This window comes from Pelmatolapia mariae, linkage group LG22 (genome assembly GCF_036321145.2).
Source record: "Pelmatolapia mariae isolate MD_Pm_ZW linkage group LG22, Pm_UMD_F_2, whole genome shotgun sequence".
NCBI classification, from domain to species: Eukaryota; Metazoa; Chordata; class Actinopteri; order Cichliformes; family Cichlidae; genus Pelmatolapia; species Pelmatolapia mariae.
The window spans coordinates 24757210-24784876 of record NC_086245.2 but is presented as its reverse complement, the minus strand read 5'-3'; the positions used below and the strand labels follow the sequence as shown (position 1 = coordinate 24784876).

Sequence of the window (27667 nt, the reverse complement as noted above, 5' to 3'; positions counted from 1 at the left end):
CCTTCCCCCAGCGTTCACCTCAGTGATTGTGAGCCACGTGGTGTGGTTCTACCTGATAACCTTTGGAATAATCAGGTGCCGTAAAATGTGCTGCTGCTGCTGCTGCTGCTGCTGCTCGCTTTACGGTGTTTGTCTAGTTTGTGCAGCTCTGCATTCATTCATGGTTTTGTTAATCAGTGCTCAGCGCTGCGTCTTTGGTCCCTGCGTCCATGGCAAAGTTAATGAGTCTGCTGTGGGGGGCTGGATCACCACCCTGCTGGCGTGTTATGATCACTCTGGAGGAGAAGAAGCTGCAGGGTTACAAACGCAAACTGCTGTCCTTTGAGAAAGGAGAGCACAAATCTCAGGAAGTCTTGGAAGTCAACCCAAGAGGACAGGTAGGTGCACCACACCCATAATGATCACAACAAAGTGTACAACCATGACAATAGAGAACGCCTGGTAAGAGTCATAACAGCCTTTAAAAAAAAAAAAAAGCGTATTATAGTTATTTTAACACATATCAACAGGGGTAGCGTCTGGATAGAAGACCAGTCTCTTACTGACAGATGAAGGCACAATGTGGAGCAGCTAACACATAGACTGTATGGAAAAGATGTCTGTAGAGTCCCTGTTCAGGTGTGTCTGAAAGCTTGTTTTTCAAACTATAGGTACAACACACAAACAGAGGCATCTGGTAATTCATCCTAAGTAACGTGCTAACAAAAGTACTAGAATTTCAAATGCTTCAAAAGGCACTAACAGCACAGATACAAGGTGCACTACACAATGAGCCTGACGTCTTCTGCCAATTTCTTTCTGTCAGCTCCCCGCGTTCAAGCATGGAGACATCATACTGAATGAGTCCTGTGCAACATGCTTATACCTCGAGGTAAACAGCAAAAAGTAAATACTTTGAATATTTTAATTAATTACTTGAATTTATTGTATTTATTATTTGTTTAGCTTTAGTACACTGGTTTGATTATTGTTTTCTCACCGTTGAAACAGAATCAGTTTAAGTCTCAGGGCATCAAGCTGATTCCTGACAGTGCTGAGGACCAAGCCGCGATGTACCAACGCATGATGGAGGGCCTCGCCCTCACTGATAAACTCAGTAAGTTACACTTTCACAAGTCTGAGCACTGAGTTACTGAGGGGACAGAGGCCATGAAGACAGTCACACATTAATGTGTGTTCTGCTTCAGATTCAGTTATCTACTACGACTGCTCCGTCCCTGAAGAGGAGAGGCACGACTCTGCTGTAAAGAGAAACAAAGAGGCTCTGACTGCTGAACTCAAACTGTGGGAGGGTTACCTGGAGAATGTACGAACAATACGCACACACTTGTGTACACTTGCAGGCACTCACACACTGTGTTGATAGTACTGCGTCTTTCACTTCTCCATCTAGGTGGCTGCTGGCTCATACCTAGCAGGGGCCTTCTCCCTAGCCGATGTGATCGTCTTTCCAAGCATCGCTTGTGCGTTTCGTTTCGGGTGGGTGTCTAAGCAGTTGATTTGTGTGAAGCTGCAGTCCAATCAGCTTTTTCCAGTAACATGATGTGTATTCTCTTTAGGTTGTCTGTGGGGCGTTATCCTAAATTGGCCAAATATTACAGCCTGCTGAAGAACAGAGCCAGCATTAAAACCACGTGGCCCCCACACTGGGTGGCCAGTCCACAGGGTTATGACATCCTGAAGGACCTCTGAAACACAAAGAATCCTCCCTTTCTCATTTTAGAGAATTCCTGTAAGTCTGTGAAATAAAAACATTAAAAAAAAAATTTAAACAGCTTGCTTACTGTACTGTAATTTTTCACAAGTTTTTGTTTTTATTCTTAAAACTTGACCAGAGCAGCAACAAATCACCTTATAGGTAAAGCTTTGTTAAAGCACTTTGGTTTTGGGTCCTTGTCCCATGTAGTGAGTGGCAATATGACCTTTTTGTAGTGTGAGGAGAAAGTTTTCCATCATGTTGGGCGGTTTTCAGAGTCACCTCCTCCATTCACACGTAGGATCCTAGAAGGGTCATTTCTAGGATGACTTTGTTCCCTTTATATGCTCCAATTAAGATCAATTTTCAAAGAATATGGAATTTCATTTCACTGTTATGCTGATGATTTAGTGATCTATCTCCCTCTCAAATAAATAAATGAATGCAGTGAATTTTGAACCTGAATGAGCATAAAACACAAGTGGTAGTATTCGGGCCTCCTACTCGAAAGGTGAAAACTTCATGTTTGATAAACAAATAAAAGCTGTTGTTAGAGCTAGCTTCTTCAAACTGAGGTTCTGAGGCTCTGCTTTGTTTTTGGGGGGTTTTGCTCATGAGACCATATTCCCCCTGCTTTGGCTTCTTTTGTTGTGTTTAAGAAGTGATTTTAAAATCAACCTTCTTGATCTTTTAACTACACACTCTCCCAAAATATCACTGAGGTCAGCTGACCAGATGCTTCTGCATATATCTGAGATCGGGCCTTTGCTGTAGCTGTCACTGACCTTTGGACCTGCTTGCTGCTTCACATCAGGACCTGACCATTGTCTTCAAAACCCACTTAAAACATATTTTTTATTCCTTGGCTTTTTCTCTGAGTCTTAACATTCGTTATTTGTCTGTATTGTGTTTTTTTTTATTACTTTTACTGGCTTATTATTTTATTTTTACATCACTGAGGCTGATGCTTGTTGTTTATATATTTGCTTACAAATAAAATGACTTAATGTTCGGGAACAGAATTAAGTTTTATTGCAATAAATATTAACACAGCTTCCATCAGTTATTCTTCATAAAAACAGCTTGTTTATTTCAGGTCAGTCACCTTTCTAATTATGCTAAAATACTATATAATACTATATTGTATTGGGATAGAGGCAGAGCATATGTGAATATTTGGAGGAGGAAGTGTACAATGTACATCTTGTCATCGACTACACAAAGTGCAGAAGGTACACAAACAAACATTTTATTTTTTTTTATTATTTCATTTTATTTATTTCAACAAATCATTCATTGGTGACTATCAAAAATATAAATGAGGCAAACTGATAGAAGATGATAGAGTTGTAATCTCTTTTTCCAGCCAGTAGATGGCAATCACGCTCTTATAAAAGCTTGACATCCCCTCCCACAAACCATAAGAAAAGCAAGTTGAGTATTTTTCCTCTGGGCATTTGCTTTCTGCGTCCAGTTAAGTGACCGTCCAAACTGTGAATCTCAAGTTAAAACCATGGCCAAGGACATGACTCTGCTGTGGGCGACCGGCTCTTGTCCCTGCTGGAGGGTGATGATTGCTCTGGAGGAGAAGAACCTGCAGGGCTACAACCAAAAACTGCTGTCCTTCGATAAAATGGAGCACAAGTCCCAACAAGTGTTAGATATAAACCCCAGGGGACAGGTAGGGAGGAGCTTTTATCAAATCACCCCTTATAACTAACACAACACTTGACTTTTCACCATAATATTATATAATAGCCTCACGTTAACGTCACGGTCATAAACACTGATATCTGCGCTGTTGCTCTGCAGGACGGTTAACGGATAAAGAGTTGCAGTAATGGCGGCAAATAGTGTCAACTCTGATTAATGCTTTTACAAAATCATAAAAACTGAACGTTTCATTTAGCGTATATTCCTTTACTCAAGGAGATTTTTTTTTCTTCAAGGAAGACGCTTCAGGACACGCCCTGCTGCACCTGATTGGATGAGCATTTCTCGTGAGCTGACACGTGCTCGAATAAATATGGGCTGTCGAAATGAGCACGCGAGTTTGCAGCCGTGTTTCGAACTGCACCAACATGGCGGCTCGTTTACATTAGAGAAAGCTTAACGGAAATGTGTTTATGAAAGCATCTGAGGCGAGAAATTCACCGTGTAGCTGTCTTCATTTATCATAAAAACAGACTAGTTTAAAATGTTTAAATGCATATTAAAGCTTTAAGATAACCAGTTTGAACTTGACTAGCATATACTAGCATATTTTCATCAGACTTTTAAGTGCATCTTATTGAGTTTATTTATTAGGGAACAGCACAAAAGCAGGACAGTGTTAAATAAAATGTACAAATGAGGGGTTGTATCGTTGAATATGGGCTCTTGAATATAACCTGCAGCTGACTAAGTTTAGTAAAATAAGCAGTTTAATTTAAATCTTTCTTTACACTTTCCAAATCTCAGACTGGAAACTCAGTGTTTGACCATAAATACTGGAAACACTGCAGAGTGTTATTTTATCCCAGTAAAGTTTTGTTAAAATAAGTAATCAATTTAAAAAAAATCGTATTTGTTTGATAAACAAAAGGTTAATCTAATTAACACCCAGTAGCCTTAGCATTAAAACCTGTTATACAGTACCTAATGACAGTTTTCTTGCTGACACTATTATAATTTCTTTTTCAGATTCCCACTTTCAAACATGGAGACAATGTCATCAATGAATCTTACGCAGTCTGTTTTTACCTGGAGGTGAGAACATCATTTTGACAAAATATTCACTCACACTGAATGCAACATCACAAAATGTGCCCCAGTTAAATGTGTGTCTTTTCCTAATGTCTGGCAGAGCCAGTTTAAATCCCAGGGAACCAAACTGATCCCAGATGGCCCAGCAGAACGAGCTCTGATGTACCAGCGCATATTTGAGGGTCTCACATTCTACGAGAAACTCAGTAAGTATTATCTGTATTTTCAAATCCTGATATCCGCTTTTATAAATTATTCCTCTGAGCCTCAATTCTCTCAAGGAACTTAGGAATGCTGCAAAATGTATATCTCAAATTTTAAAGGAACCATTTTTAATCAGAGTATTGCATAAAGTCAGTTACACTTGTGGGATATTGATCAGGTCAGTTTAGTAGCAGAGGGTTGCATGAGGCGATACCTGGACTCTAGAGGTAGTCCAACTCCTCCAGGATACAAACCATTGACAGAAGGTTTGCTGTGTCTCCCAGCACAGTCTCAAGAGCATGGAGGAGATTCCAGGAGACAGGAAGTTACTGTAGGAGGCCTATACAGGGCTGTAGATGGTCCTTAACCCATCAACAGGACCAGTATCTGCTCCTTTGTGCAAGAAGGAACAGGGTGAACGCTGCCAGAGCTTGAATATGACCTCCAGCAGGACACTGGCGTGAATCTCTGACTAAACAATCAGAAACTGACTTCATGAGGGTGGCCCCTGTGCTCACTGCCCGACATCGTGGAGCCAGATTTGTTTTTGCCATAGACTAGCAGAATTGGCAGGTTCATCACTGGTGCTCTGTGCTTTTCACAGATGAGAGCAGGTTCACCCTGAGCACGTGTAACAGACTTGGAAAGGGTCTAGAGAAGCCGCAGAGAACGTTATGCTCTCTGTAACATCATTCAGAATGACTGGTCTGGGACGACATATCCATGGAGGGACACACAGACCTCTACAGGCTAGGCAACAGCACCCTGACTGCTACTGGGTATCAGGATGAAATCATTGGACCCATTCTCAGCCTCTACGCTGGTGCAGTGGGTTCTTGGTTCCTTCCGCACAGCAGTGCCCGGTCTCATATGATGAGAGTATGCAGGGAGTTCATGGAGGATGAAGGAATTGATACATCAGCTTGCCCTCACACTCATCTGACCTAAATCCAATTCAGCACCTCTGCACACCATTTTGAGTTGCTTGAATTACATAATCCTCCCTATCAGTGTAGATATCAAGCATGTTTTTTCCCATTTCCTGATTTATCACTAAGTGCTGATATTATTGGAATATGTTAAAATCAAGTGTGCACAACAATCTTTTGTTACACAAACAGCACTAGAAACAGTGCTGTATCCGTGATGTGAAACAGTCTAAATGTAATTATTATGATCTCTGTCGGCTGACTGAAATATTTTTGTCCTATGGCGGCCACCATATGGACAATTATGCACTTGAATTGGGAGGGGTAGGAGAACAGTTTTCAGTTGACTGCAATCGGACATCTAGTGGTAACATTTTGCATCTGTAATGCTAATATTTTACGTATAATGTTTTGTTTTTCAGGTGCAGTTGTCTACTATGAGTGGTATGTCCCTGAAGGTGAGAGACATGAGTCGGCTCTGAAGAGGAACAAAGAAGCTCTGGTCACTGAACTCAAACTCTGGGAGGGTTACTTGCAGAAGGTATGTGCATGAACACACAAACTGAGACAGACTTGGCCTGCTTTGATTTGTTCCAACTGCGGTTTTTTTTTTTTTTCTCAAGCTGGGCTCAGGCTCTTACCTGGCAGGACCGTCTTTCACGCTAGCAGACGTGGTCATCTTTCCAACAGTTGGTGCACTCTTTGGGTTTGGGTAAGCACGCAGAGGCTGTTTGTATTTCCATGTGGTCTCATCAGTAAAATGAAGGATGATCTGTAGACACGGGACTTGAAAGTCTTCTTATTCTGATTCGTAGGTTGTCTCCAGAGCGTTATCCTAAACTGGGAGAGTACTACAATCTGCTGAAGGAGAGACCCAGTGTCAAAGCCAGCTGGCCTCCTCATTGGTGGGAGAACCCCAAGGACCAAGATACAGTGAAAGACGCACTGAAAGACATCTGATATTCATACACAGATGTAAACATGATGCTGCATAATGACAGAGCAGCTTTTGTTGCCCTTATGCATTCTGTGTATATCTAACAGCAGTTTCTGGTTACTCATACATGTTCAGCTTTGTCTAATAGCAGAATAACTCAGTCACACTATCGTAAAGTAAAGAACTAGTTTTCTCTGCTCAAAGCTAGCTCAAATTCTTTGTGTTTCCATGACTTTGCATAGAGCCGTTAGTTCAATATTGCATCCTTTCCACAACTTTGCATCTTTTTCCAGATAATTAAAAAAAAAGTGCATTAGCTTTGTAGACATGATTTCTTTTGTATGTTTGTGCACTGATTCAAGATTTGCACATTTGTAACAAAAATCTTCTATTTGCAATACAGGTGCAAAGTCACCTCATGTTTTATTCTTTGTTGGATCCATTTCCTGAGCTTTTTAGACATTTTCCTGAACTTGCTCTGTGTTAAACTACGAGTGGCCAAATCCAGTCTGGCACATTCTTAAAAAGAAGGAATGCACAAAACGCCTGAAAACCACAGAAATGGTAAATGGTCTGTATTTATATAGCGCTTTTACTAGTCCCTAAGGACCCCAAAGCGCTTTACATATCCAGTCATCCACCCATTCACACACTGGTGATGGCAAGCTACGTTGTAGCCACAGCCACCCTGGGGTGCACTGACAGAGGCGAGGCTGCCGGACGCTGGCGCCACCGGTCCCTCTGACCACCACCAGTAGGCAACGGGTGAAGTGTCTTGCCCAAGGACACAACGACCGAGACTGTCCAAGCCGGGGCTCGAACCAGCAACCTTCCGATTACAAGGCGAACTCCCAACTCTTGAGCCACGATCGCCCCATACTATCAGAAGACAAAGTGACGATGATGATTTGAATTCAGAATTCTTTGAACACGCCTACAGTACGGTTTGGGAAAGCTTAAAAGCATTCTTACGGGGCCATATTATGTCATACTGTTCATATATTAGAAAACAGAAACAGAAACGTCTTTCTGAATTGATACACCTTATTTCGCAATTGGATGAGCAACACTCTACAACCCCCTCTCCAGAACTGTATAAACACAGACTAACATTACAAACAGAATTTAATTTAATCTCAACCCGGCAGTCAGAGTCTATGATTCTCAAATCTAGAGGGAGATGGTATGAGCACGGAGGAAAAGCATCTAAAATTTTAGCACATCAGCTTCGTAAATCAGAAGCAACTCGTATAATCCCTGAAATTAGGACTGAATCTGGACATATCACCACTACACCACAAAAAATAAATGAGAGTTTCAGAATATTCTATTCCAGTCTCTATGATTCTGAATCTTTAAACACACCTGAACTGTTTGAGGCTTTTTTTGATGGAATGACAGTTCCGACTTTAACCTCGGCATTCAGAGACCAATTGGAGGAGCAAATTACAGTGGAAGAAATGAAATTAGCGATTAGCTCAATGCAGAATGGCAAATCTCCGGGTCCGGATGGGTATCCGGTTGAATTTTTCAAGACCTTTAAAGACAGTTTAGCACCTTTATTACGAGACATGTTCATTGAGTCATTTGTTTCAAAATGTCTTCCCCAAACGCTTCGGCAAGCAACCATCTCACTCCTACTGAAGCCAAATAAGGATCCATTAGAGTGTTCATCATATCGTCCTATATCACTCTTAAATGTAGATTAAAAATACTGTCAAAAACACTTGCTCTCAGGCTAGAGCAATATCTACCATTGTTAATTTCTCCAGATCAGACAGGTTTTGTGAAGGGTAGGCATGGTTTTTTCAACCTGTGCAGGTTTTTAAACATATTACACACCAAGTCAACTACAACCCCTGAAACTGCCTTATTACTCGATGCTGAGAAGGCATTTGTCTGGGTGGAGTGGGATTATCTGTTTTATACTCTAAATAAATTTGGATTTGGCCCTAATTTCATTTCATGGATTCAGTTACTTTACTCCTCACCTATGGCACGTGTTAGAACAAATTCGTTATTCTCTTCTTATTTCCCACTTCTCCGTGGTACGAGACAAGGATGTCCCTTATCCCCTCTTCTTTTTGCATTATCAATTGAACCATTGGCGATTAAACTGCGAGCTGACAATTGCATTAAGGGCATCCTCAGAGGTGACCAGGAGCACAAAATATCCTTATATGCTGACGATCTCCTGCTGTATATGTCAGAGCCTTTGTGCTCTCTTCCCCGTGCTTTTGCCATTTTTGAATGTTTTGGTAATATTTCAGGTTACAAGTTGAACCTGCATAAAAGTGAACTTCTCTGTGTCAACTCTATAGCCAGGAAGATTTCATTTTCGGATTTTCAATTTAACGTTAAATCAGAGTATGTGACCTATTTGGGGGTTAAGGTTACCCACTCATACAAAGATCTTTATGAAAGAAACTTTGTCCCGCTGCTTAAGAATACTGAGACAGATCTTCAGAGATGGAATAATTTACCACTGGCATTAATTGGCCGCATCAATTCTATCAAAATGAACATACTACCCAAGTTCCTTTATTTATTTCAATGTATCCCATGCTACTTACCCAATAAGTATTTTATAACACTGAATAAGCATATCTCTGCATTTATTTGGAATGGCAAAAGTCCACGAATTCGTAAAGATTTCATGCAGAGAACTAGACCAATGGGTGGCTTAGCCTTGCCAAACTTTCAGTCTTATTATTGGGCAGCAAATATTCGCAATATGCTGTACTGGATGAGTGATTTTACTACAGAGACTCCAGCTTGGCTCCAAATTGAGTCATCCAATTGTGGCAAAATGCGCTTATCAGCTTTGTTGAGTTCAGCTCTCCCATTAGAACTATACACTTATAAACGTAACCCTTTGTTGTATGACTCGCTCAGGATCTGGGTGCAATGTAGGAAAAGGTTTGGGTTACACTTAATGTCAATTAAAGCACCTATCTGCTCAAATCATATGTTCCCACCCTCCATGATGGACTCTGCCTTTGAAATATGGGAAAGTAATGGCCTTGGAAATATCAAAGACCTTTTTGTAGATGGGATTTTTGCCTCATTCACGCAGCTCCTGAAGCAGTTTAATGTTCCTCGGCAACATTTTTTCCGCTATCTACAAATTCGCCACTTTGTAAAGAGTCGATTTCCTTCATTTCCGGAACTACCTGAGGAAACTTCTTTGGATAAAATTATTAATATAAACATTCATAAGAGAGGGGCGATTAAAGAAATCTATGCTATATTATTAGATCTACAATCTCCTTCTCTCTCCATCCTTAAAGCACAGTGGGAGAAAGACCTTGGGATGCCTATAACAGATGAACTCTGGCAATCTTTTCTCCATAGGGTACACTCTTCTTCGATATGTGCCAGGCATGGGCTCCTCCAATTCAAGGTCCTACACCGATTACATATCTCCAAGGAAAAGTTAGCCAAGTTCTATCCAGGAGCTGATCCTCTGTGTAACAGATGTAAAGCAGAAACAGGTTCGCTCCTTCATACCTTTTGGACATGCCCCAATCTTCATAACTATTGGGTGTCTATATTTAACACTCTGTCAGAGATGTATGACGTTAAATATGATCCTTCTGCTCTAACAGCTATCTTTGGGGTGATACCCCAAAACATCACTTTGCCAAAATACTATTCGAATTCTGTTGCCTTTGCTTCACTTATCGCAAGGCGCCTTATACTTTTAAGATGGAAGCAGGAAGCTCCTCCCACACATGAACAGTGGCTTGCAGAGCTCATGAGGTTTTTGCATTTAGAAAAGATGAGATATACACTGGCAGGTTCGACCACCAAATTTCTTAAGGCATGGCAGCCATTCCTGATGTACATGGAAACATTTAAAATGACCACCTTATCATGACCGGATACCATATCTATACATCACTATCATAGTTAACTGTACACTGAATGTCCCTTATACATTTTATTTCTATATTTGTTTGTTGTTGTTTGTTTGTTTTTGTTTGTTTTTGTTGTTTTGTAGGGGTTTCTTTGGTTTGTTTGTTTTTTTTTTTCCTTTCTATATCTGTTATCTTTTGGGGTATTGTAAATACGGAACAGCAAACTACTGTATGTTCAAAGTTTTGTTATTAACATGCTGCTGTGACTGAAAATAAAATTTATAAAAAAAAAAAAGAATTCTTTGAACAGTATGTATTTCATTCATCTGTTGCAGGAGCTGTGACCCCCTTCTCTCCTCTGTACATGTTGTGCGTGGTATAGCTGAAAGCGTGCCACAGACCTATGTACCTATGTATATACTCAGTTATAGGCAATATAAAATAGGAAAAAAACAAAACAAACTGGGAACATTTCTTCTGTTGTAAATGTTCTATATATTTGATATGATCTTGTCAAATATCAAATATAATGTCTTATCACCACCAACAACATATGGATGGTACACAAGCAAACACAAAGTGTGATAACAGAAGTGTCCTTCTGTATTTGCTTTGAACCTGTGACAGTATGCAACACGGTGGCCCCTGAGTCCACATTATTATAAACAGCTACATTTACTCCTGGTAAAAAAAGACATTGAGATCATCAGGACAGGGATGGATCTGAATTGTTAGGTTCAGAGGTTTGGAGAAACTTTCTCTCTTTCATCACAGCTGAGCTGTCCTTTCAGGAACATCATCTGTAAGCTCATCGCAGGGAACAAGCAGGACTGTCCATCTTCACCAGCAGCTCCCTCAGAGGGAAATCTTTACAGCTCCACCCCAGAAGATGAACAACCCCCGGACTTCATGATCGTGACCTTTGCTTTGTGCAATGTTAGAAGCTCAGAGGCTCTGGACTTTTACACAATGATGTTATATTCAGTCCTGTATCACATTATATATTGAAATGATCCTCTGGTTAGTCTTGAATGAATGAGTCTTAATTACTTCATAGCTGCTAACACAACATTAGCAATGTTAACACAGTGTTAAATAATTCCAGATTAAAGTTTTTGGATCAGCATACAAATGAAGACCTTTTATCTGTTATCAGACTTTTTTTTGTTAATGTTATCTCATGCCTTCTTCATGCAGCTTCATGCAGCTGACTACATTCAGTGTTAAAACAGTCTGAGATCAGCAGCTTTCTTAAACAGCAAACTATTTATGCTCCTGAGTGTAAAGAATTTAACTGTTTGGCACCTTTGCTGCAAAAGAACAATTCCAAATAAGAAACCAAATTTCCATCATCATTCCTCAGTTGTGAAAGAGACATCCCAACCAGCCACGGCAGATGGCTGAAGCCCTCCCTGAGCCTGGTTCTGTCTGAGGTTTCTTCCTGTTAAGAGTTTTTCCTTACCACTCTCGCCTGTGCTTGCTCACAGGGGATTCTCTAATTTCCGGGGTTTTCTCTTATAATAACTTGAGGCAATGGTTTCTTTGATTTAGAACCTTTAAACCATATAAATCTTCCTTTTAATCTGCAGCAGTGATTATTCATATTTTTGCATAAACAAATTGGGGTTCCAATTAACTAAATTAACTAAATGACACAAAAGTGATATTTCAATTACTAGAGTGATATTGTTAAAACATGTAATCAATACATAAAATTAAGGAATTTTTCCATCTCATGTCTCAGCATGAACCTATTTTAGCTTGTTAGCTCAGAAAGTTAAAAAAAAAAAGCAATCCTGGGAAGAAGGTTTTACTGAGAACTTTAAGAGGGAGCTATAGTGTCTTACAAAGTAGCTTTGTGAGTCCTTACATTGTAATGAATTGTTATTAAAACTACATAATGATTTTTACAGTATGCTTAAAATATTTTTAATTCACCAAAGTCCGCTAAGCCCAATTCCGCTTCTATGTTGACGTGAAGAAATATAATGCAAATTGGCCCCTGAAGTTACTGTTTTTGTTAGGGAGGATTTGTTTGTTGTTGAGTGCAATGTTAAAATAAGTTCTTTAAAAATCAAAAAATGCAAGAACGTGGAACATAAAATCAGTTTTTATGCGGATGATGTGTTACTTTTTCTCCAAAACTCACAAACCAATCCCTCTGGGGTGATTGCATTGATAAACTCTTTTGCAAGAATATAGATTACTCAATTAACTGGTTAAAATCTGCAGTCATTCCGATTAATTGCTGCTTCCACAATTTTTCTTCTACTCCACTGCAATCTGGAAATATAAAATATTTAGGTATTAATGTTTCTCCCAAGCTTGCAGATCTAACTAAATTAAACCATATCCCACTTTTAAAGAAAGTAGAAGGTGACCTGGCTAGATGAAAATGTCTACCCACATCACTCATGGGAAGGGTTGCCGCTATAAAAATGACGGTCTTACCAAAAACTAAACCGCCACAAGATTGGTTCAGATCTCTAGATTCATATATGTCTAAATTCCTTTGGAAAGATAAACCTCCACGTATAAGCTTAAAAATACTACAAAAGACCAAGGATAAAGGAGGATTAGATCTACCTAACTTTCAGTTAGGTAGACTTCTTAGCCAACAGGCTTCAATTTATCTCTGGATGGCTAAAACCACTTGCCACTTGCCCCTCCCTTCCTTCCCTCCCCATCTCCAGCTGCCTCCCTCTTCCCGCTCCACCACAATCACCCACACATGCAGGGCCTTGGGGTGAAGGTGTGTCACCAGGGTGCAGGGGAGGCATTCCCCCACCACTCCCTCTGCCAGTGGCAGACGCCCTCAGTCTTCGGTGCGTTGGTGGTTCTTGGTGTCCGGGGATGGGCATCCGGGTACCCACCGGCTCACTCCTTGGTGGCTGCTTGTCAGGGCCTGGAGCCTGGGGCTTGTTCGGGCCACTTCGGGGGGTGGGGTGCCTTCGGCTTCTGGGCCTGGGGCTCGGTCACTCTGGCACAGCTGGCTGCCGGCGGCGCTCACCAGCACGTCACTGCAACCCCCCCTGGCTTCTGGCTGTTGAGTGACCCCTCATCTGGGGCTCTCCTCAGCTCTTTTCCCTCTGTTGGTCTTCCTTGGTCTCTTGTGCTCTGAGGGTCTCTGGATGTCTGGAGCCTGGATCTCCTCCATACCTTCTTCATGCCCTGGAGGACGGGGCTGTGGCTCCCCACACCCTCTAGCAGATCATTACATAAAGGAACCTTTTGAATACAACCTCGCTCATGCTCACAGGTGTACACACGGGTGCTCACACACACAAACTACACCCTTTTTGGCTCCTACCTCAAAGCACACTGTGCGCTGTCGATCTTACGTGCTGCACAACATTTAATATTTAGTATCTACTGTTATCTACTGTTAGCTAGTTTATTGCGATGGTGTTGTATTTATTATGTTGCTCTTTTTTTCTGTTTTTTTTTTTAAATCTCCATACAGGTGATCAAGGTGTTTTGTTTGTTTTTCTTTTTTTTCTTCTTCCCCCCTTTCTCACCATCTCTTCTCCCTTCTTTTTTCTTTCTCTCCCTCTCTTTCTTTCATTCTTTCTCCCTGTCCTATCCCCCAGTCATGTCTGTCCTGTCTGTAACAACCTAAAATCAAATCAAATAAATACATAATTATAATAAAGGTCAATCAAATGGACCAATATGGCAAGGCCATGATGATCCACTTGGTAAAGTAAATCCGCTTGGCATCTTTCTTGGCCTTCAGAAAGCAATTCTGATGGCTAAAGATCCAAACGGGACAGGCAAAAAAATAAAAATAAAATAAAAAATCAAAATAATGATTTAATTTGAAGGTAATACGAGCAGAGAGCACAAACATGTTGAGGGATTAGAACAGCTCGTTTTATGGCCGCTGCAATGCACCCTATGAAAAAGTCAAATGGATTTGTGACAATTGGAGTTTCTTTTTACAACCAGTAGGTGGCAATACTCGCTCTTTTTAAAGCTCGAAAGCGACACACTTGTTAAGAGAAGTTCCCACACGCTGTTGTGTTTTGCATGAAGCCGTGAATCTTAAGTTAAAACCATGGCCAAGTACATGATCCTGAAGGACCTCTGAAACACAAAGAATCCCCTCTTCGTAATTTCAGAGAATACCTGAAGCCTGGTAAACAGCAAACAAAAATATTTTAAAATTTTTAACAGCTTGCTTAAACTTAATTTTTCATGAGATTTTCTTTTTGTTTATTTTTATTCTTAAAACTTGACCACAGCAGCAGCAAATCACGTTATAAGAGGTAAAGCTTGATAAGGCACTTTAGTCATGGGTCCTTGTCCCATGTAGTGGGTGGCAATATGACCTTTTTGTAGTTTGAGGAGAAATTTTTCCATAACGTTGGGTGGTTTTCATCGTCACCTCCTCCACTGACACGTAGGGTCCTGGAAGGGTCATTTCTAGGATGACTTCATTCCCTTTATATTCTCTCATTAAGATCAATTTTCAAAGAATATGGAATTTCATTTCACTGTTATGCTGATGACTCACTGATCTATCTCCCTCTCAAAAAAATAAATATTTTGAAACCTGAATGAGCAAAAAACACAAGTGGAAGTATTCGGGCCTCCTGACCCTCACTCCTCCTCTGAAGGTGAAAGCTTCATGTTTGATAAACAAATAAAAGCTGTTAATAAAGCTGTTGATAAACAAATCAGAGCTAGTTTCTTCAAACTGAGGTTCCTTACAAATGCTAAGCCCTTTCTCTTTTTTGCTGGCTTTGAGAAAGCATTTCATGTTTTTATTTTATCCAGGGTTGACTACTGAAATAGGCTTTATTTTGGCATCAGCCAGGCTTTGCTATGTTTTGGGGTTTTTTTTGCCAGTCACCACATAAGACCATAGTCCCATTGCTTTGGCTTTTTTGATGTGTTTAAGAGGTGATTTAAAAATTTTTTATGACTATTTATTGTTTCTGAGTCATTGAATACATCATCATCTCTACCTTCCTGATCCTTTAACTACACACTCTCCCAAAATATCACTGAAGTCAGCTGACCAGATGCTTCTGCATATATCTGAGATCGGGCCTTTGCTGTAGCTGCCATTGAACTTTGGACCTGCTTGCTGCTTCACATCAGGACCTGACCATTGTCTTCAAAACCCACTTAATTATTTTTTTTTTACATCACCAAGGTTGATGCTTGTAGTTTATATATTTTATATATCGCAGCAAAAATTTCTGGCACAACTTCACCTGCTTCCAAGGTGCATGGAGAGGATGAAAGAATTCAAAAAGCAGGAACTCCAGCAACACTTGTGGCCTTCATCAGGGTCTGATGACCCTGATGAAGGCCACAAGCCGAAACGCGTTGGTCAATTATTAAAGTTGTTCTTCTTCCCTCAAGTGTTGCTGGAGTTCCTGCTTTTTATATATTTTATATACAAATAAAATGACTTAAAGTAATGTTCGGGAACAGAATTAAGTTTTATAGCATTAAATGTTGACACAGCTTCCATCAGTTATTCTTCATAAAAACAGCTTGTTTATTTCAGGTCAGTCACCTTTCTAATTATGCTAAAATACTATATAATACTATATTGTATTGGGATAGAGGCAGAGCATATGTGAATATTTGGGGGAGGATGTGTACAATGTACATCTTGTCATCGACTACACAAAGTGCAGAAGGTACACAAACAAACAAATATTTTTATTATTATTATTTCAACAAATCATTCAGTGGTGACTATATAAAGAAGGCAACTGAAAGATGATGATAGAGTTGTAGTTTTTTCTTCCAGCCAGTAGATGGCAATCACGCTCTTATAAAAGCTTGACATTCCCTCCCACAAACCGTAAGAAAGGTAACTGGGTATTTTTCCAGTGCGCTGTTGTTGCTTTGTGCGTCCAGTTCAGTGACCGTCCAAACTGTGAATCTCAAGTTAAAGCAATGGCCAAGGACATGACTCTGCTGTGGGGGACCGGCTCTTGTCCCTGCTGGAGGGTGATGATCGCTCTGGAGGAGAAGAACCTGCAGGGCTACAACCAAAAACTGCTGTCCTTCGAGAAAATGGAGCACAAGTCCCAACAAGTGTTAGATATAAACCCCAGGGGACAGGTAGGGAGGAGCTTTTAGCACACCACCCCTTATAACTAACACAACACTTGACTTTGCACCATAATATTATAAAATAATCTCACGTTAACGTCACGGTTATAAACACTGATATCTGCGCTTTTGTTCTGCAGGAGGGTTAACGGATAAAGAGTTGCAGTAATAGTGACAAATACTGTGAACTTTGATGGATATTTTTTTTACAAAATCATAAAAACCGAGCGTTTCATTTAGCGTAAGGAGATTTTTTTTCTTCAAGGAAGACACTTCAGGACACGCCCTGCTGCACCTGATTGGACGCACATTTCTCGTGAGCTGACACGTGTAGAAATGAGCACGCGAGTTTGCAGCTGAGCTGCACCAACATGGCGGCTCGTTTACATTAGAGAAAACTTAACGGAAATGTGTTTATGAAAGCATCTGAGGCGAGAAATTCACCGTGTAGCTGTCTTCATTTATCATAAAACCCGACTAATTTAAAATGTTTAAATGCATATTAAAGCTTTAAGATAACCAGTTTGAACTTGACTAGGATATATTAATCACGCTTTAAATGCGTCTTATTGAATTTATTTATTAGGCAACAGCTCAAAAGCAGGACAGTGTTAAATAAAATGTACAAATGAGGGGTTGTATCGTTGAATATGGCCTCTTAAATATAACCTGCAGCTGACTAAGTTTAGTAAAATAAGCAGTTTAATTTACATCTTTCTTTACACTTTCCAAATCTCAGACTGGAAACTGGCCTTTAACCATAAATACTGGAAACACTGCAGTAAAGTTTTGTTAAAATAAGTAATCATTTTTTGTTTTTAAAAATTGTATTTGTTTGACTGATTTGTTAAATCAGTTAACCTAATTAACACCCAGTAGCCTTAGCATTAAAACCTGTTATGGAGTACCTAATGAAAGTTTTCTTGCTGACGCTATTATAATTTCTTTTTCAGCTTCCCACTTTCAAACATGGAGACAATGTCATCAATGAATCTTACGCAGCCTGTTTTTACCTGGAGGTGAGAACGTCATTTTGACAAAAAGTTCACTCACACTGAATGCAACATCACAAAATGTGCCCCAGTTAAATGTGTGTCTTTTCCTAATGTCTGGCAGAGCCAGTTTAAATCCCAGGGAACCAAACTGATCCCAGATGGCCCAGCAGAACAAGCTCTGATGTACCAGCGCATGTTTGAGGGTCTCACATTCTACGAGAAACTCAGTAAGTGTTATCTGTTTTTTCAAATCCTGATATCTGCTTTTATAAATGATTCCTCTAAACCTCAGTTCTTACTCAAGGAACTCTCAAAATGCATATCTCAAATTTTAAAGGAACAATTTTTAGTCAGAGTATTGCATAAAGTCAGTTACACTTGTGGGATATTGATGTGGTCAGTTTAGTAGCAGAGGGTAGCATGAGGCGATACCTGGACCCTAGAGGTAGTCCAACTCCTGTGTGTCTCCCAGCACAGTCTCAAGAGCATGGAGGAGATTCCAGGAGACAGGAAGTTACTGTAGGAGGCCTATACAGGGCTGTAGATGGTCCTTAACCCATCAACAGGACCAGTATCTGCTCCTTTGTGCAAGAAGGAACAGGGTGAACGCTGCCAGAGCTTGAATATGACCTCCAGCAGGACACTGGCGTGAATGTCTGACTAAACAATCAGAAACTGACTTCATGAGGGTGGCCCCTGTGCTCACTGCCCGACATCGTGGAGCCAGATTTGTTTTTGCCATAGACTAGCAGAATTGGCAGGTTCATCACTGGTGCTCTGTGCTTTTCACAGATGAGAGCAGGTTCACCCTGAGCACGTGTAACAGACTTGGAAAGGGTCTAGAGAAGCCGCAGAGAACGTTATGCTCTCTGTAACATCATTCAAGATGACTGGTCTGGGACGACATATCCATGGAGGGACACACAGACCTCTACAGGGTAGGCAACAGCACCCTGACTGCTACTGGGTATCAGAATGAAATCATTGGACCCATTCTCAGCCTCTACGCTGGTGCAGTGGGTTCTTGGTTCCTTCCGCACAACAGTGCCCGGTCTCATGTGATGAGAGTATGCAGGGAGTTCATGGAGGATGAACGAATTGATACATCAGCTTGCCGTCACACTCATCTAACCTAAATCCAACTCAGCACCTCTGCACACCATTTTGAGTTGCTTGAGTTACATTATCCTCCATAAATCAGTGTAGTAGACTTGTAGTCAAGACCGCCTAATCCGAGACCAAGTCGAGACAAAAAAAGTCTTTAAACTGCAGCCAGATGCTGCTACGTTTACAGGTGTCAGGCATATTTATGTGTTTTTGCTTTCGCACAGCCCTCCTCACCACTGTCTATTGTCTCACTCACTTACTGAGAGGACAGACGGATGCTGCCCTTGACTGTCGCGTCTCTCACCCTCTCTGTTTTTCACATAAGGATATTATCCTATATCCTCGCATGTGATTGGCCACAATATGGAGGGATTGGATCATAACTGAGCCACTGTGTGAGAGCTGAGCAGCCAAAGGAAATTAAGTGAGGGTAGAAATGACTGAAAGATTATTAGGCTCTGTTTTGAGTTTTGTTCAAAAAAGAATGACTTCATATAGGAAAAAAAATAATATCACATATGCAGGACACCTTAAACTAGTTTTTAATTAAGCAGCAAGGCAGAACAAAGTCGGGCTGTATCAAGTCACAGGGACTAAACCCCAATTCAACCAGACCCAGAACTGATCCGGAATTAAAACAGGACTACAACAGTTCAAAATCAGGACTACTAAGGACTTAACCAAGACAGAACCAGAATCAAAACTAGATGATAGTAGCACTAAAAATCATCATAGACCTGCACTACACATTTTTTAATTCTACCAAAGTACACTATTTAGATTCAGAAAAGTTTATATAATTATTTAGCCTTGTTGTGCAAACAAGCCTGCATAACTTAATAAATATAGAATTTGAAAAGTAACAAATGGTATCTAAAAAGTTACACTAGGTACTAGATACATGTTCTGATGAGTGTTGGCAAACAACCATTTGACTAACATGTCTGTCTCACCTGCTCTTGTTCCATCTCTGTTCTGTCCTCATTCTCCATCTCCCTCTCTGCTCCTCTCTCTCCCTCTCTGCTCCTCTCTCTCCCTCTCTGCTCCTCTCTCTCCCTCTCTGCTCCTCTCTCTCCCTCTTTGTGCTGACAATCAAGCCAAACACCAACATCATCAAATATACATATATTTACACATTCTTCAGATAAAAGCACAATCACTTTTTTAATTGTAACATCAAATCAGACTAAATGTTTATTTTTTTTAGATTGATAAATATAAAAAACACATTTGTTAACTTTTGTATTTTGTATTCAAAATTCAGCCACACTTATGGAGGTCCACAATTCTTTTCCTGGTGTTTTGGTTGATATCTCTTGATTTTTCCCATGTCAAAGAAACAGGCTCTGTGTTTTGCCTCATATGCATCCACAGGTGTGCCACCAATTTACCCACATGGGCTCTACTAACCTATCAGAAGCTTCTTCAGCTCAGAATGGAATCGTCTGGAGTTTTCTTATTAATTAACAATAAACTTAGTGTATATGTACTCCTAAATTTGATGAAAGTGATTACAATAGACAGCTCTCTCTTTATTCTGACATTTAACTAATTCAAAAGATATTTCAACATTTATTTATATAAACAGGTTTACTCTAAATTGATGTTTAACAGTAAAAAAAAAAAAAGTTTTTATGTTTTCTCCCTAAAGTGTATGTAAACATCTGGTTTCAACTGTGAATATACTGCTGTGTATTGAAATTTCTCTTGTTTTGCATAGATATACTGAACAACGTACAAAGCATAATATATAAAATAACATCTACCTGAGTTTTTTCTTTGAAAGAAGCTCCTTATGGCCATTGTTGTGTTCATCAGTACACAACTGAAACCGATTTAGAGAGTTTGTTTAGCCGTGGAGGGTAAGAACTGTAAATATGAAATGTAAGCTAAGACTCTCTAAAAAATCAGCATTGTCGTTCGGCTTTTTATTTATCCATTTGTTGATTCACTCGAAGAGCAAGTAACACAACCAAGTGATCAGTTTGATATCAATCTTTTGTGATACACTGTCATATTTACATTATTTGTACAGTACGAATGATTTGCTTTGGTACCTGGTCAAACTTAAGCTCTCCTCTGTCTGCAGTAAACTCGCAGGCAGCAGCTTCTCCCCCCTCGCTCACATGGGTGCTGCACTCAGTCGCCTAGTGCCTGAGCTCGGATCATACCAAAATTAGGGGGAATTTACGACGGTGCGCTATGTGCTTCGTGTGTTGTTTTTGTTTTGTACAGTTGCCAGTCAGGCATCTAACGAACAAATTACACTCCAAAAGACCCCATGCTTCTGAAAAAATGACCTGGGCTTAAGCCCAGTAAGCCACCCCCCCGCTCCGCTGATGGTTGACTCCAAATCTCCCGAACACTATGTTGATTTGAGAACGCAAGACGGAAACAGCGAGACCAAGACTGAGACCAAAGTCAGTCGAGACCAAAGAAAAGACCAAGACCACTTTTACGTGGTCTTGGTCTTGTCCATATCTATCCATCCATATCTATCCATATCTACAGTGTAGATATCAAGCATGTTTTTTTTCCCATTTCCTGATTTATCACTAAGTGCTGATATTATTGGAATATGATAAAATCAAGTGTGCACAACAGTCTTTTGTTACACAAACAGCACTAGAAACAGTGCTGTAGCCGTGATGTGAAACAGTCTAAATGTAATTATTATGATCTCTGTCGGCTGACTGAAATATTTTTGTCCTATGGCAGCCACCATAGGGACGATTATGCACTTGAATTGGGAGGGGTAGGAGAACAGTTTTTAGTTGACTGCAATTGGACATTTAGTGGTAACATTTTGCATCTGTAACGCTAATATTTTACGCATAATGTTTTGTTTTTCAGGTGCAGTTGTCTACTATGAGTGGTATGTCCCTGAAGGTGAGAGACATGAGTCGGCTCTGAAGAGGAACAAAGAAGCTCTGGTCACTGAACTCAAACTCTGGGAGGGTTACCTGCAGAAGGTATGTGCATGAGCACACAAACTCAGACAGACTCGGCCTGCTTTGATTTGTTCCAACTGTATTTTTGTTTTTTGTTTTTCCAAGCTGGGCTCAGGCTCTTACCTGGCAGGACCGTCTTTCACGCTAGCAGACGTGGTCATCTTTCCAACAGTTGGTGCACTCTTTGGGTTTGGGTAAGCACGCAGAGGCTGTTTGTATTTCCATGTGGTCTCATCAGTAAAATGAAGGATGATCTGTAGACACGGGACTTGAAAGTCTTCTTAATTCTGATTCGTAGGTTGTCTCCAGAGCGTTATCCTAAACTGGGAGAGTACTACAATCTGCTGAAGGAGAGACCCAGTGTCAAAGCCAGCTGGCCTCCTCATTGGCTGGAGAACCCCAAGGACCAAGATACAGTGAAAGACGCACTGAAAGACATCTGATATTCATACACAGATGTAAACATGATGCTGCATAATGACAGAGCAGCTTTTGTTGCCCTTATGCATTCTGTGTATATCTAACAGCAGTTTCTGGTTACTCATACATGTTCAGCTTTGTCTAATAGCAGAATAACTCAGTCACACTATCGTAAAGTAAAGAACTAGTTTTCTCTGCTCAAAGCTAGCTCAAATTCTTTGTGTTTCCATGACTTTGCATAGTTCAATATTGCATCCTTTCCACAACTTGGCATCTTTTTCCATCCTGACAATTAAAAAAAAAAAAAAGTGCATTAGCTTTGTAGACATGTTTTTCTTTTGTATGTTTGAGCACTGATTGAAGGCTTGCACATTTGTAACAAAAAATCCATACACATACAAAGTCACCTCATGTTTGATTCTTTGTTGGATCAATTTCCTGAGCTTTTTAGACATTTTCCTGAACTTGCTCTGTGTTAAACTACGAGTGGCCAAATCCAGTCTGGCACATTCTGAAAAAGAAGGAATGCACAAAACACCTGAAAACCACAGAAGACAAAGTGACGATGATGGTGATTTCAATTGAGGATTCTTTGAGCATTTTGTCAACATTTCACCCGTTGCAGGAGCTGTGACCCCCTTCTCTCCTCTGTACATGTTGTGTGTGGTATAGCTGAAGGCGAGCCACAAACCTATGAACTCAGTTATAGGCAATATAAAATATGCAACAAAAAAAAAAATGGGAACATTTATTCTGTTGTAAATGTTCTATTTTTACTCACTGGCCTTATACATTAAATGTTGCGATAACTTTCCATCAGTTATCCTTAATGAAAACCACTGTAATTATACTAATGTCTAAATATTTTATATTGACATAGAGGGTGACCACATTTGAATATGGAGGGGTGGGTTGCTTGTCAAATATCAAATATAATGTCTTATCACCAACAACAACATATGGATGATACACAAGCAAACACAAAGTGTGATAACAGAAGTGTCCTTCTGTATTTGCTTTGAACCTGTGACAGTATGCAACACGGTGGCCCCTGAGTCCACATTATTATAAACAGCTACATTTACTCCTGGTAAAAAAAGACATTGAGATCATCAGGACAGGGATGGATCTGAATTGTTAGGTTCAGAGGTTTGGAGAAACTTTCTTTCTTTCATCACAGCTGAGCTGTCCTTTCAGGAACATCATCTGTAAGCTCATCGCAGGGAACAAGCAGGACTGTCCATCTTCACCAGCAGCTCCCTCAGAGGGAAATCTTTACAGCTCCACCCCAGAAGATGAACAACCCCCGGACTTCATGATCGTGACCTTTGCTTTGTGCAATGTTAGAAGCTCAGAGGCTCTGGACTTTTACACAATGATGTTATATTCAGTCCTGTATCACATTATATATTGAAATGATCCTCTGGTTAGTCTTGTATGAATGAGTCTTAATTACTTCATAGCTGCTAACACAACATTAGCAATGTTAACACAGTGTTAAATAATTCCAGATTAAAGTTTTTGGATCAGCATACAAATGAAGACCTTTTATCTGTTATCAGACTTTTTTTTGTTAATGTTATCTCATGCCTTCTTCATGCAGCTTCATGCAGCTGACTACATTCAGTGTTAAAACAGTCTGAGATCAGCAGCTTTCTTAAACAGCAAACTATTTATGCTCCTGAGTGTAAAGAATTTAACTGTTTGGCACCTTTGCTGCAAAAGAACAATTCCAAATAAGAAACCAAATTTCCATCATCATTCCTCAGTTGTGAAAGAGACATCCCAACCAGCCACGGCAGATGGCTGAAGCCCTCCCTGAGCCTGGTTCTGTCTGAGGTTTCTTCCTGTTAAGAGTTTTTCCTTACCACTCTCGCCAAGTGCTTGCTCACAGGGAATTCTCTAATTTCCGGGGTTTTCTCTTATAATAACTTGAGGCAATGGTTTATTTGATTTAGAACCTTTAAACCATATAAATATTCCTTTTAATCTGCAGCAGTGATTATTCATATTTTTGCATAAACAAATTGGGGTTCCAATTAACTAAATTAACTAAATGACACAAAAGTGATATTTCAATTACTAGAGTGATATTGTTAAAACATGTAATCAATACATAAAATTAAGGAATTTTTCCATCTCATGTCTCAGCATGAACCTATTTTAGCTTGTTAGCTCAGAAAGTTAAAAAAAAAAAAGCAATCCTGGGAAGAAGGTTTTACTGAGAACTTTAAGAGGGAGCTATAGTGTCTTACAAAGTAGCTTTGTGAGTCCTTACATTGTAATGAATTGTTATTAAAACTACATAATGATTTTTACAGTATGCTTAAAATATTTTTAATTCACCAAAGTCCACTAAGCCCAATTCCGCTTCTATGTTGACGTGAAGAAATATAATGCAAATTGGCCCCTGAAGTTACTGTTTTTGTTAGGGAGGATTTGTTTGTTGTTGAGTGCAATGTTAAAATAAGTTCTTTAAAAATCAAAAAATGCAAGAACGTGGAACATAAAATCAGTTTTTATGCGGATGATGTGTTACTTTTTCTCCAAAACTCACAAACCAATCCCTCTGGGGTGATTGCATTGATAAACTCTTTTGCAAGAATATAGATTACTCAATTAACTGGTTAAAATCTGCAGTCATTCCGATTAATTGCTGCTTCCATAATTTTTCTTCTACTCCACTGCAATCTGGAAATATAAAATATTTAGGTATTAATGTTTCTCCCAAGCTTGCAGATCTAACTAAATTAAACCATATCCCACTTTTAAAGAAAGTAGAAGGTGACCTGGCTAGATGAAAATGTCTACCCACATCACTCATGGGAAGGGTTGCCGCTATAAAAATGACGGTCTTACCAAAAACTAAACCGCCACAAGATTGGTTCAGATCTCTAGATTCATATATGTCTAAATTCCTTTGGAAAGATAAACCTCCACGTATAAGCTTAAAAATACTACAAAAGACCAAGGATAAAGGAGGATTAGATCTACCTAACTTTCAGTTAGGTAGACTTCTTAGCCAACAGGCTTCAATTTATCTCTGGATGGCTAAAACCACTTGCCACTTGCCCCTCCCTTCCTTCCCTCCCCATCTCCAGCTGCCTCCCTCTTCCCGCTCCACCACAATCACCCACACATGCAGGGCCTTGGGGTGAAGGTGTGTCACCAGGGTGCAGGGGAGGCATTCCCCCACCACTCCCTCTGCCAGTGGCAGACGCCCTCAGTCTTCGGTGCGTTGGTGGTTCTTGGTGTCCGGGGATGGGCATCCGGGTACCCACCGGCTCACTCCTTGGTGGCTGCTTGTCAGGGCCTGGAGCCTGGGGCTTGTTCGGGCCACTTCGGGGGGTGGGGTGCCTTCGGCTTCTGGGCCTGGGGCTCGGTCACTCTGGCACAGCTGGCTGCCGGCGGCGCTCACCAGCACGTCACTGCAACCCCCCCTGGCTTCTGGCTGTTGAGTGACCCCTCATCTGGGGCTCTCCTCAGCTCTTTTCCCTCTGTTGGTCTTCCTTGGTCTCTTGTGCTCTGAGGGTCTCTGGATGTCTGGAGCCTGGATCTCCTCCATACCTTCTTCATGCCCTGGAGGACGGGGCTGTGGCTCCCCACACCCTCTAGCAGATCATTACATAAAGGAACCTTTTGAATACAACCACGCTCATGCTCACAGGTGTACACACGGGTGCTCACACACACAAACTACACCCTTTTTGGCTCCTACCTCAAAGCACACTGTGCGCTGTCGATCTTACGTGCTGCACAACATTTAATATTTAGTATCTACTGTTATCTACTGCTAGCTAGTTTATTGCGATGGTGTTGTATTTATTATGTTGCTCTTTTTTTCTGTTTTTTTTTTAAATCTCCATACAGGTGATCAAGGTGTTTTGTTTGTTTTTCTTTTTTTTCTTCTTCCCCCCTTTCTCACCATCTCTTCTCCCTTCTTTTTTCTTTCTCTCCCTCTCTTTCTTTCATTCTTTCTCCCTGTCCTATCCCCCAGTCATGTCTGTCCTGTCTGTAACAACCTAAAATCAAATCAAATAAATACATAATTATAATAAAGGTCAATCAAATGGACCAATATGGCAAGGCCATGATGATCCACTTGGTAAAGTAAATCCGCTTGGCATCTTTCTTGGCCTTCAGAAAGCAATTCTGATGGCTAAAGATCCAAACGGGACAGGCAAAAAAATAAAAATAAAATAAAAAATCAAAATAATGATTTAATTTGAAGGTAATACGAGCAGAGAGCACAAACATGTTGAGGGATTAGAACAGCTCGTTTTATGGCCGCTGCAATGCACCCTATGAAAAAGTCAAATGGATTTGTGACAATTGGAGTTTCTTTTTACAACCAGTAGGTGGCAATACTCGCTCTTTTTAAAGCTCGAAAGCGACACACTTGTTAAGAGAAGTTCCCACATGCTGTTGTGTTTTGCATGAAGCCGTGAATCTTAAGTTAAAACCATGGCCAAGTACATGATCCTGAAGGACCTCTGAAACACAAAGAATCCCCTCTTCGTAATTTCAGAGAATACCTGAAGCCTGGTAAACAGCAAACAAAAATATTTTAAAATTTTTAACAGCTTGCTTAAACTTAATTTTTCATGAGATTTTCTTTTTGTTTATTTTTATTCTTAAAACTTGACCACAGCAGCAGCAAATCACGTTATAAGAGGTAAAGCTTGATAAGGCACTTTAGTCATGGGTCCTTGTCCCATGTAGTGGGTGGCAATATGACCTTTTTGTAGTTTGAGGAGAAATTTTTCCATAACGTTGGGTGGTTTTCATCGTCACCTCCTCCACTGACACGTAGGGTCCTGGAAGGGTCATTTCTAGGATGACTTCATTCCCTTTATATTCTCTCATTAAGATCAATTTTCAAAGAATATGGAATTTCATTTCACTGTTATGCTGATGACTCACTGATCTATCTCCCTCTCAAAAAAATAAATATTTTGAAACCTGAATGAGCAAAAAACACAAGTGGAAGTATTCGGGCCTCCTGACCCTCACTCCTCCTCTGAAGGTGAAAGCTTCAAGTTTGATAAACAAATAAAAGCTGTTAATAAAGCTGTTGATAAACAAATCAGAGCTAGTTTCTTCAAACTGAGGTTCCTTACAAATGCTAAGCCCTTTCTCTTTTTTGCTGGCTTTGAGAAAGCATTTCATGTTTTTATTTTATCCAGGGTTGACTACTGAAATAGGCTTTATTTTGGCATCAGCCAGGCTTTGCTATGTTTTTTGGGTTTTGTTTTTTTTTGCCAGTCACCACATAAGACCATAGTCCCATTGCTTTGGCTTTTTTGATGTGTTTAAGAGGTGATTTAAAAAATTTTTATGACTATTTATTGTTTCTGAGTCATTGAATACATCATCATCTCTACCTTCCTGATCCTTTAACTACACACTCTCCCAAAATATCACTGAAGTCAGCTGACCAGATGCTTCTGCATATATCTGAGATCGGGCCTTTGCTGTAGCTGCCACTGACCTTTGGACCTGCTTGCTGCTTCACATCAGAACCTGACCATTGTCTTCAAAACCCACTTAAAACATTTTTATTCCTTGGCTTTTTCTCTGAGTCTTAACATTTGTTATTTGTCTGTATTGTGTTTATTTTTTATTGCTTTTACTGACTTATTATTTTATTTTTACATCACTGAGGCTGATGCTTGTTGTTTATATATTTGCTTACAATTAAAATGACTTAAAGTAATGTTCAGGAACAGAATTAAGTTTTATAGC

General features: G+C 40.1%; 3 protein-coding genes across 3 annotated transcripts; all 3 read left to right on the top strand.

Moving 5' to 3' along the window:
* Positions 1 to 209: 209 nt before the first annotated feature.
* On the top strand, positions 210 to 1737 carry LOC135932361 (glutathione S-transferase A-like). The gene is made up of 6 exons (XM_065469793.1): positions 210 to 377; positions 806 to 871; positions 991 to 1096; positions 1188 to 1306; positions 1394 to 1479; positions 1560 to 1737. The coding sequence occupies exons 1-6, from the start codon at positions 210 to 212 to the stop codon at positions 1690 to 1692; spliced, it is 678 nt and encodes a 225-aa protein (XP_065325865.1). The 3' UTR covers positions 1693 to 1737.
* Positions 1738 to 3095: 1358 nt separating this feature from the next.
* LOC134622927 (glutathione S-transferase A-like) lies at positions 3096 to 6842 on the top strand. The gene is made up of 6 exons (XM_063468209.2): positions 3096 to 3377; positions 4379 to 4444; positions 4542 to 4647; positions 5997 to 6115; positions 6198 to 6286; positions 6390 to 6842. The coding sequence occupies exons 1-6, from the start codon at positions 3210 to 3212 to the stop codon at positions 6532 to 6534; spliced, it is 693 nt and encodes a 230-aa protein (XP_063324279.1). The 5' UTR covers positions 3096 to 3209; the 3' UTR covers positions 6535 to 6842.
* A 9337-nt stretch (positions 6843 to 16179) lies between these two features.
* On the top strand, positions 16180 to 22243 carry LOC135933182 (glutathione S-transferase A-like). Its single transcript, XM_065471172.1, has 6 exons — positions 16180 to 16458; positions 17403 to 17468; positions 17566 to 17671; positions 21405 to 21523; positions 21608 to 21696; positions 21801 to 22243. Exons 1-6 carry the CDS (start codon positions 16291 to 16293, stop codon positions 21943 to 21945), a joined length of 693 nt encoding a protein of 230 aa, XP_065327244.1. The 5' UTR covers positions 16180 to 16290; the 3' UTR covers positions 21946 to 22243.
* The last annotated feature ends 5424 nt before the right edge of the window (positions 22244 to 27667 follow it).

What these genes read in the sequence shown, in the direction of transcription:
- LOC135932361 (XM_065469793.1), top strand. Translation starts at nt 210, where the DNA reads ATGGCAAAGTTAATGAGTCTGCTGTGGGGGGCTGGATCACCACCCTGC. An exon ending in CAACATGCTTATACCTCGAG is followed by an intron (nt 872 to 990) that starts GTAAACAGCAAA and finishes CCGTTGAAACAG; the next exon opens with AATCAGTTTAAGTCTCAGGG. An exon ending in CGCCCTCACTGATAAACTCA is followed by an intron (nt 1,097 to 1,187) that starts GTAAGTTACACT and finishes GTTCTGCTTCAG; the next exon opens with ATTCAGTTATCTACTACGAC.
- LOC134622927 (XM_063468209.2), top strand. Translation starts at nt 3,210, where the DNA reads ATGGCCAAGGACATGACTCTGCTGTGGGCGACCGGCTCTTGTCCCTGC. An exon ending in CACATTCTACGAGAAACTCA is followed by an intron (nt 4,648 to 5,996) that starts GTAAGTATTATC and finishes TTTGTTTTTCAG; the next exon opens with GTGCAGTTGTCTACTATGAG. An exon ending in GGGAGGGTTACTTGCAGAAG is followed by an intron (nt 6,116 to 6,197) that starts GTATGTGCATGA and finishes TTTTTTCTCAAG; the next exon opens with CTGGGCTCAGGCTCTTACCT.
- LOC135933182 (XM_065471172.1), top strand. Translation starts at nt 16,291, where the DNA reads ATGGCCAAGGACATGACTCTGCTGTGGGGGACCGGCTCTTGTCCCTGC. An exon ending in ATATAAACCCCAGGGGACAG is followed by an intron (nt 16,459 to 17,402) that starts GTAGGGAGGAGC and finishes TTTCTTTTTCAG; the next exon opens with CTTCCCACTTTCAAACATGG. An exon ending in CACATTCTACGAGAAACTCA is followed by an intron (nt 17,672 to 21,404) that starts GTAAGTGTTATC and finishes TTTGTTTTTCAG; the next exon opens with GTGCAGTTGTCTACTATGAG.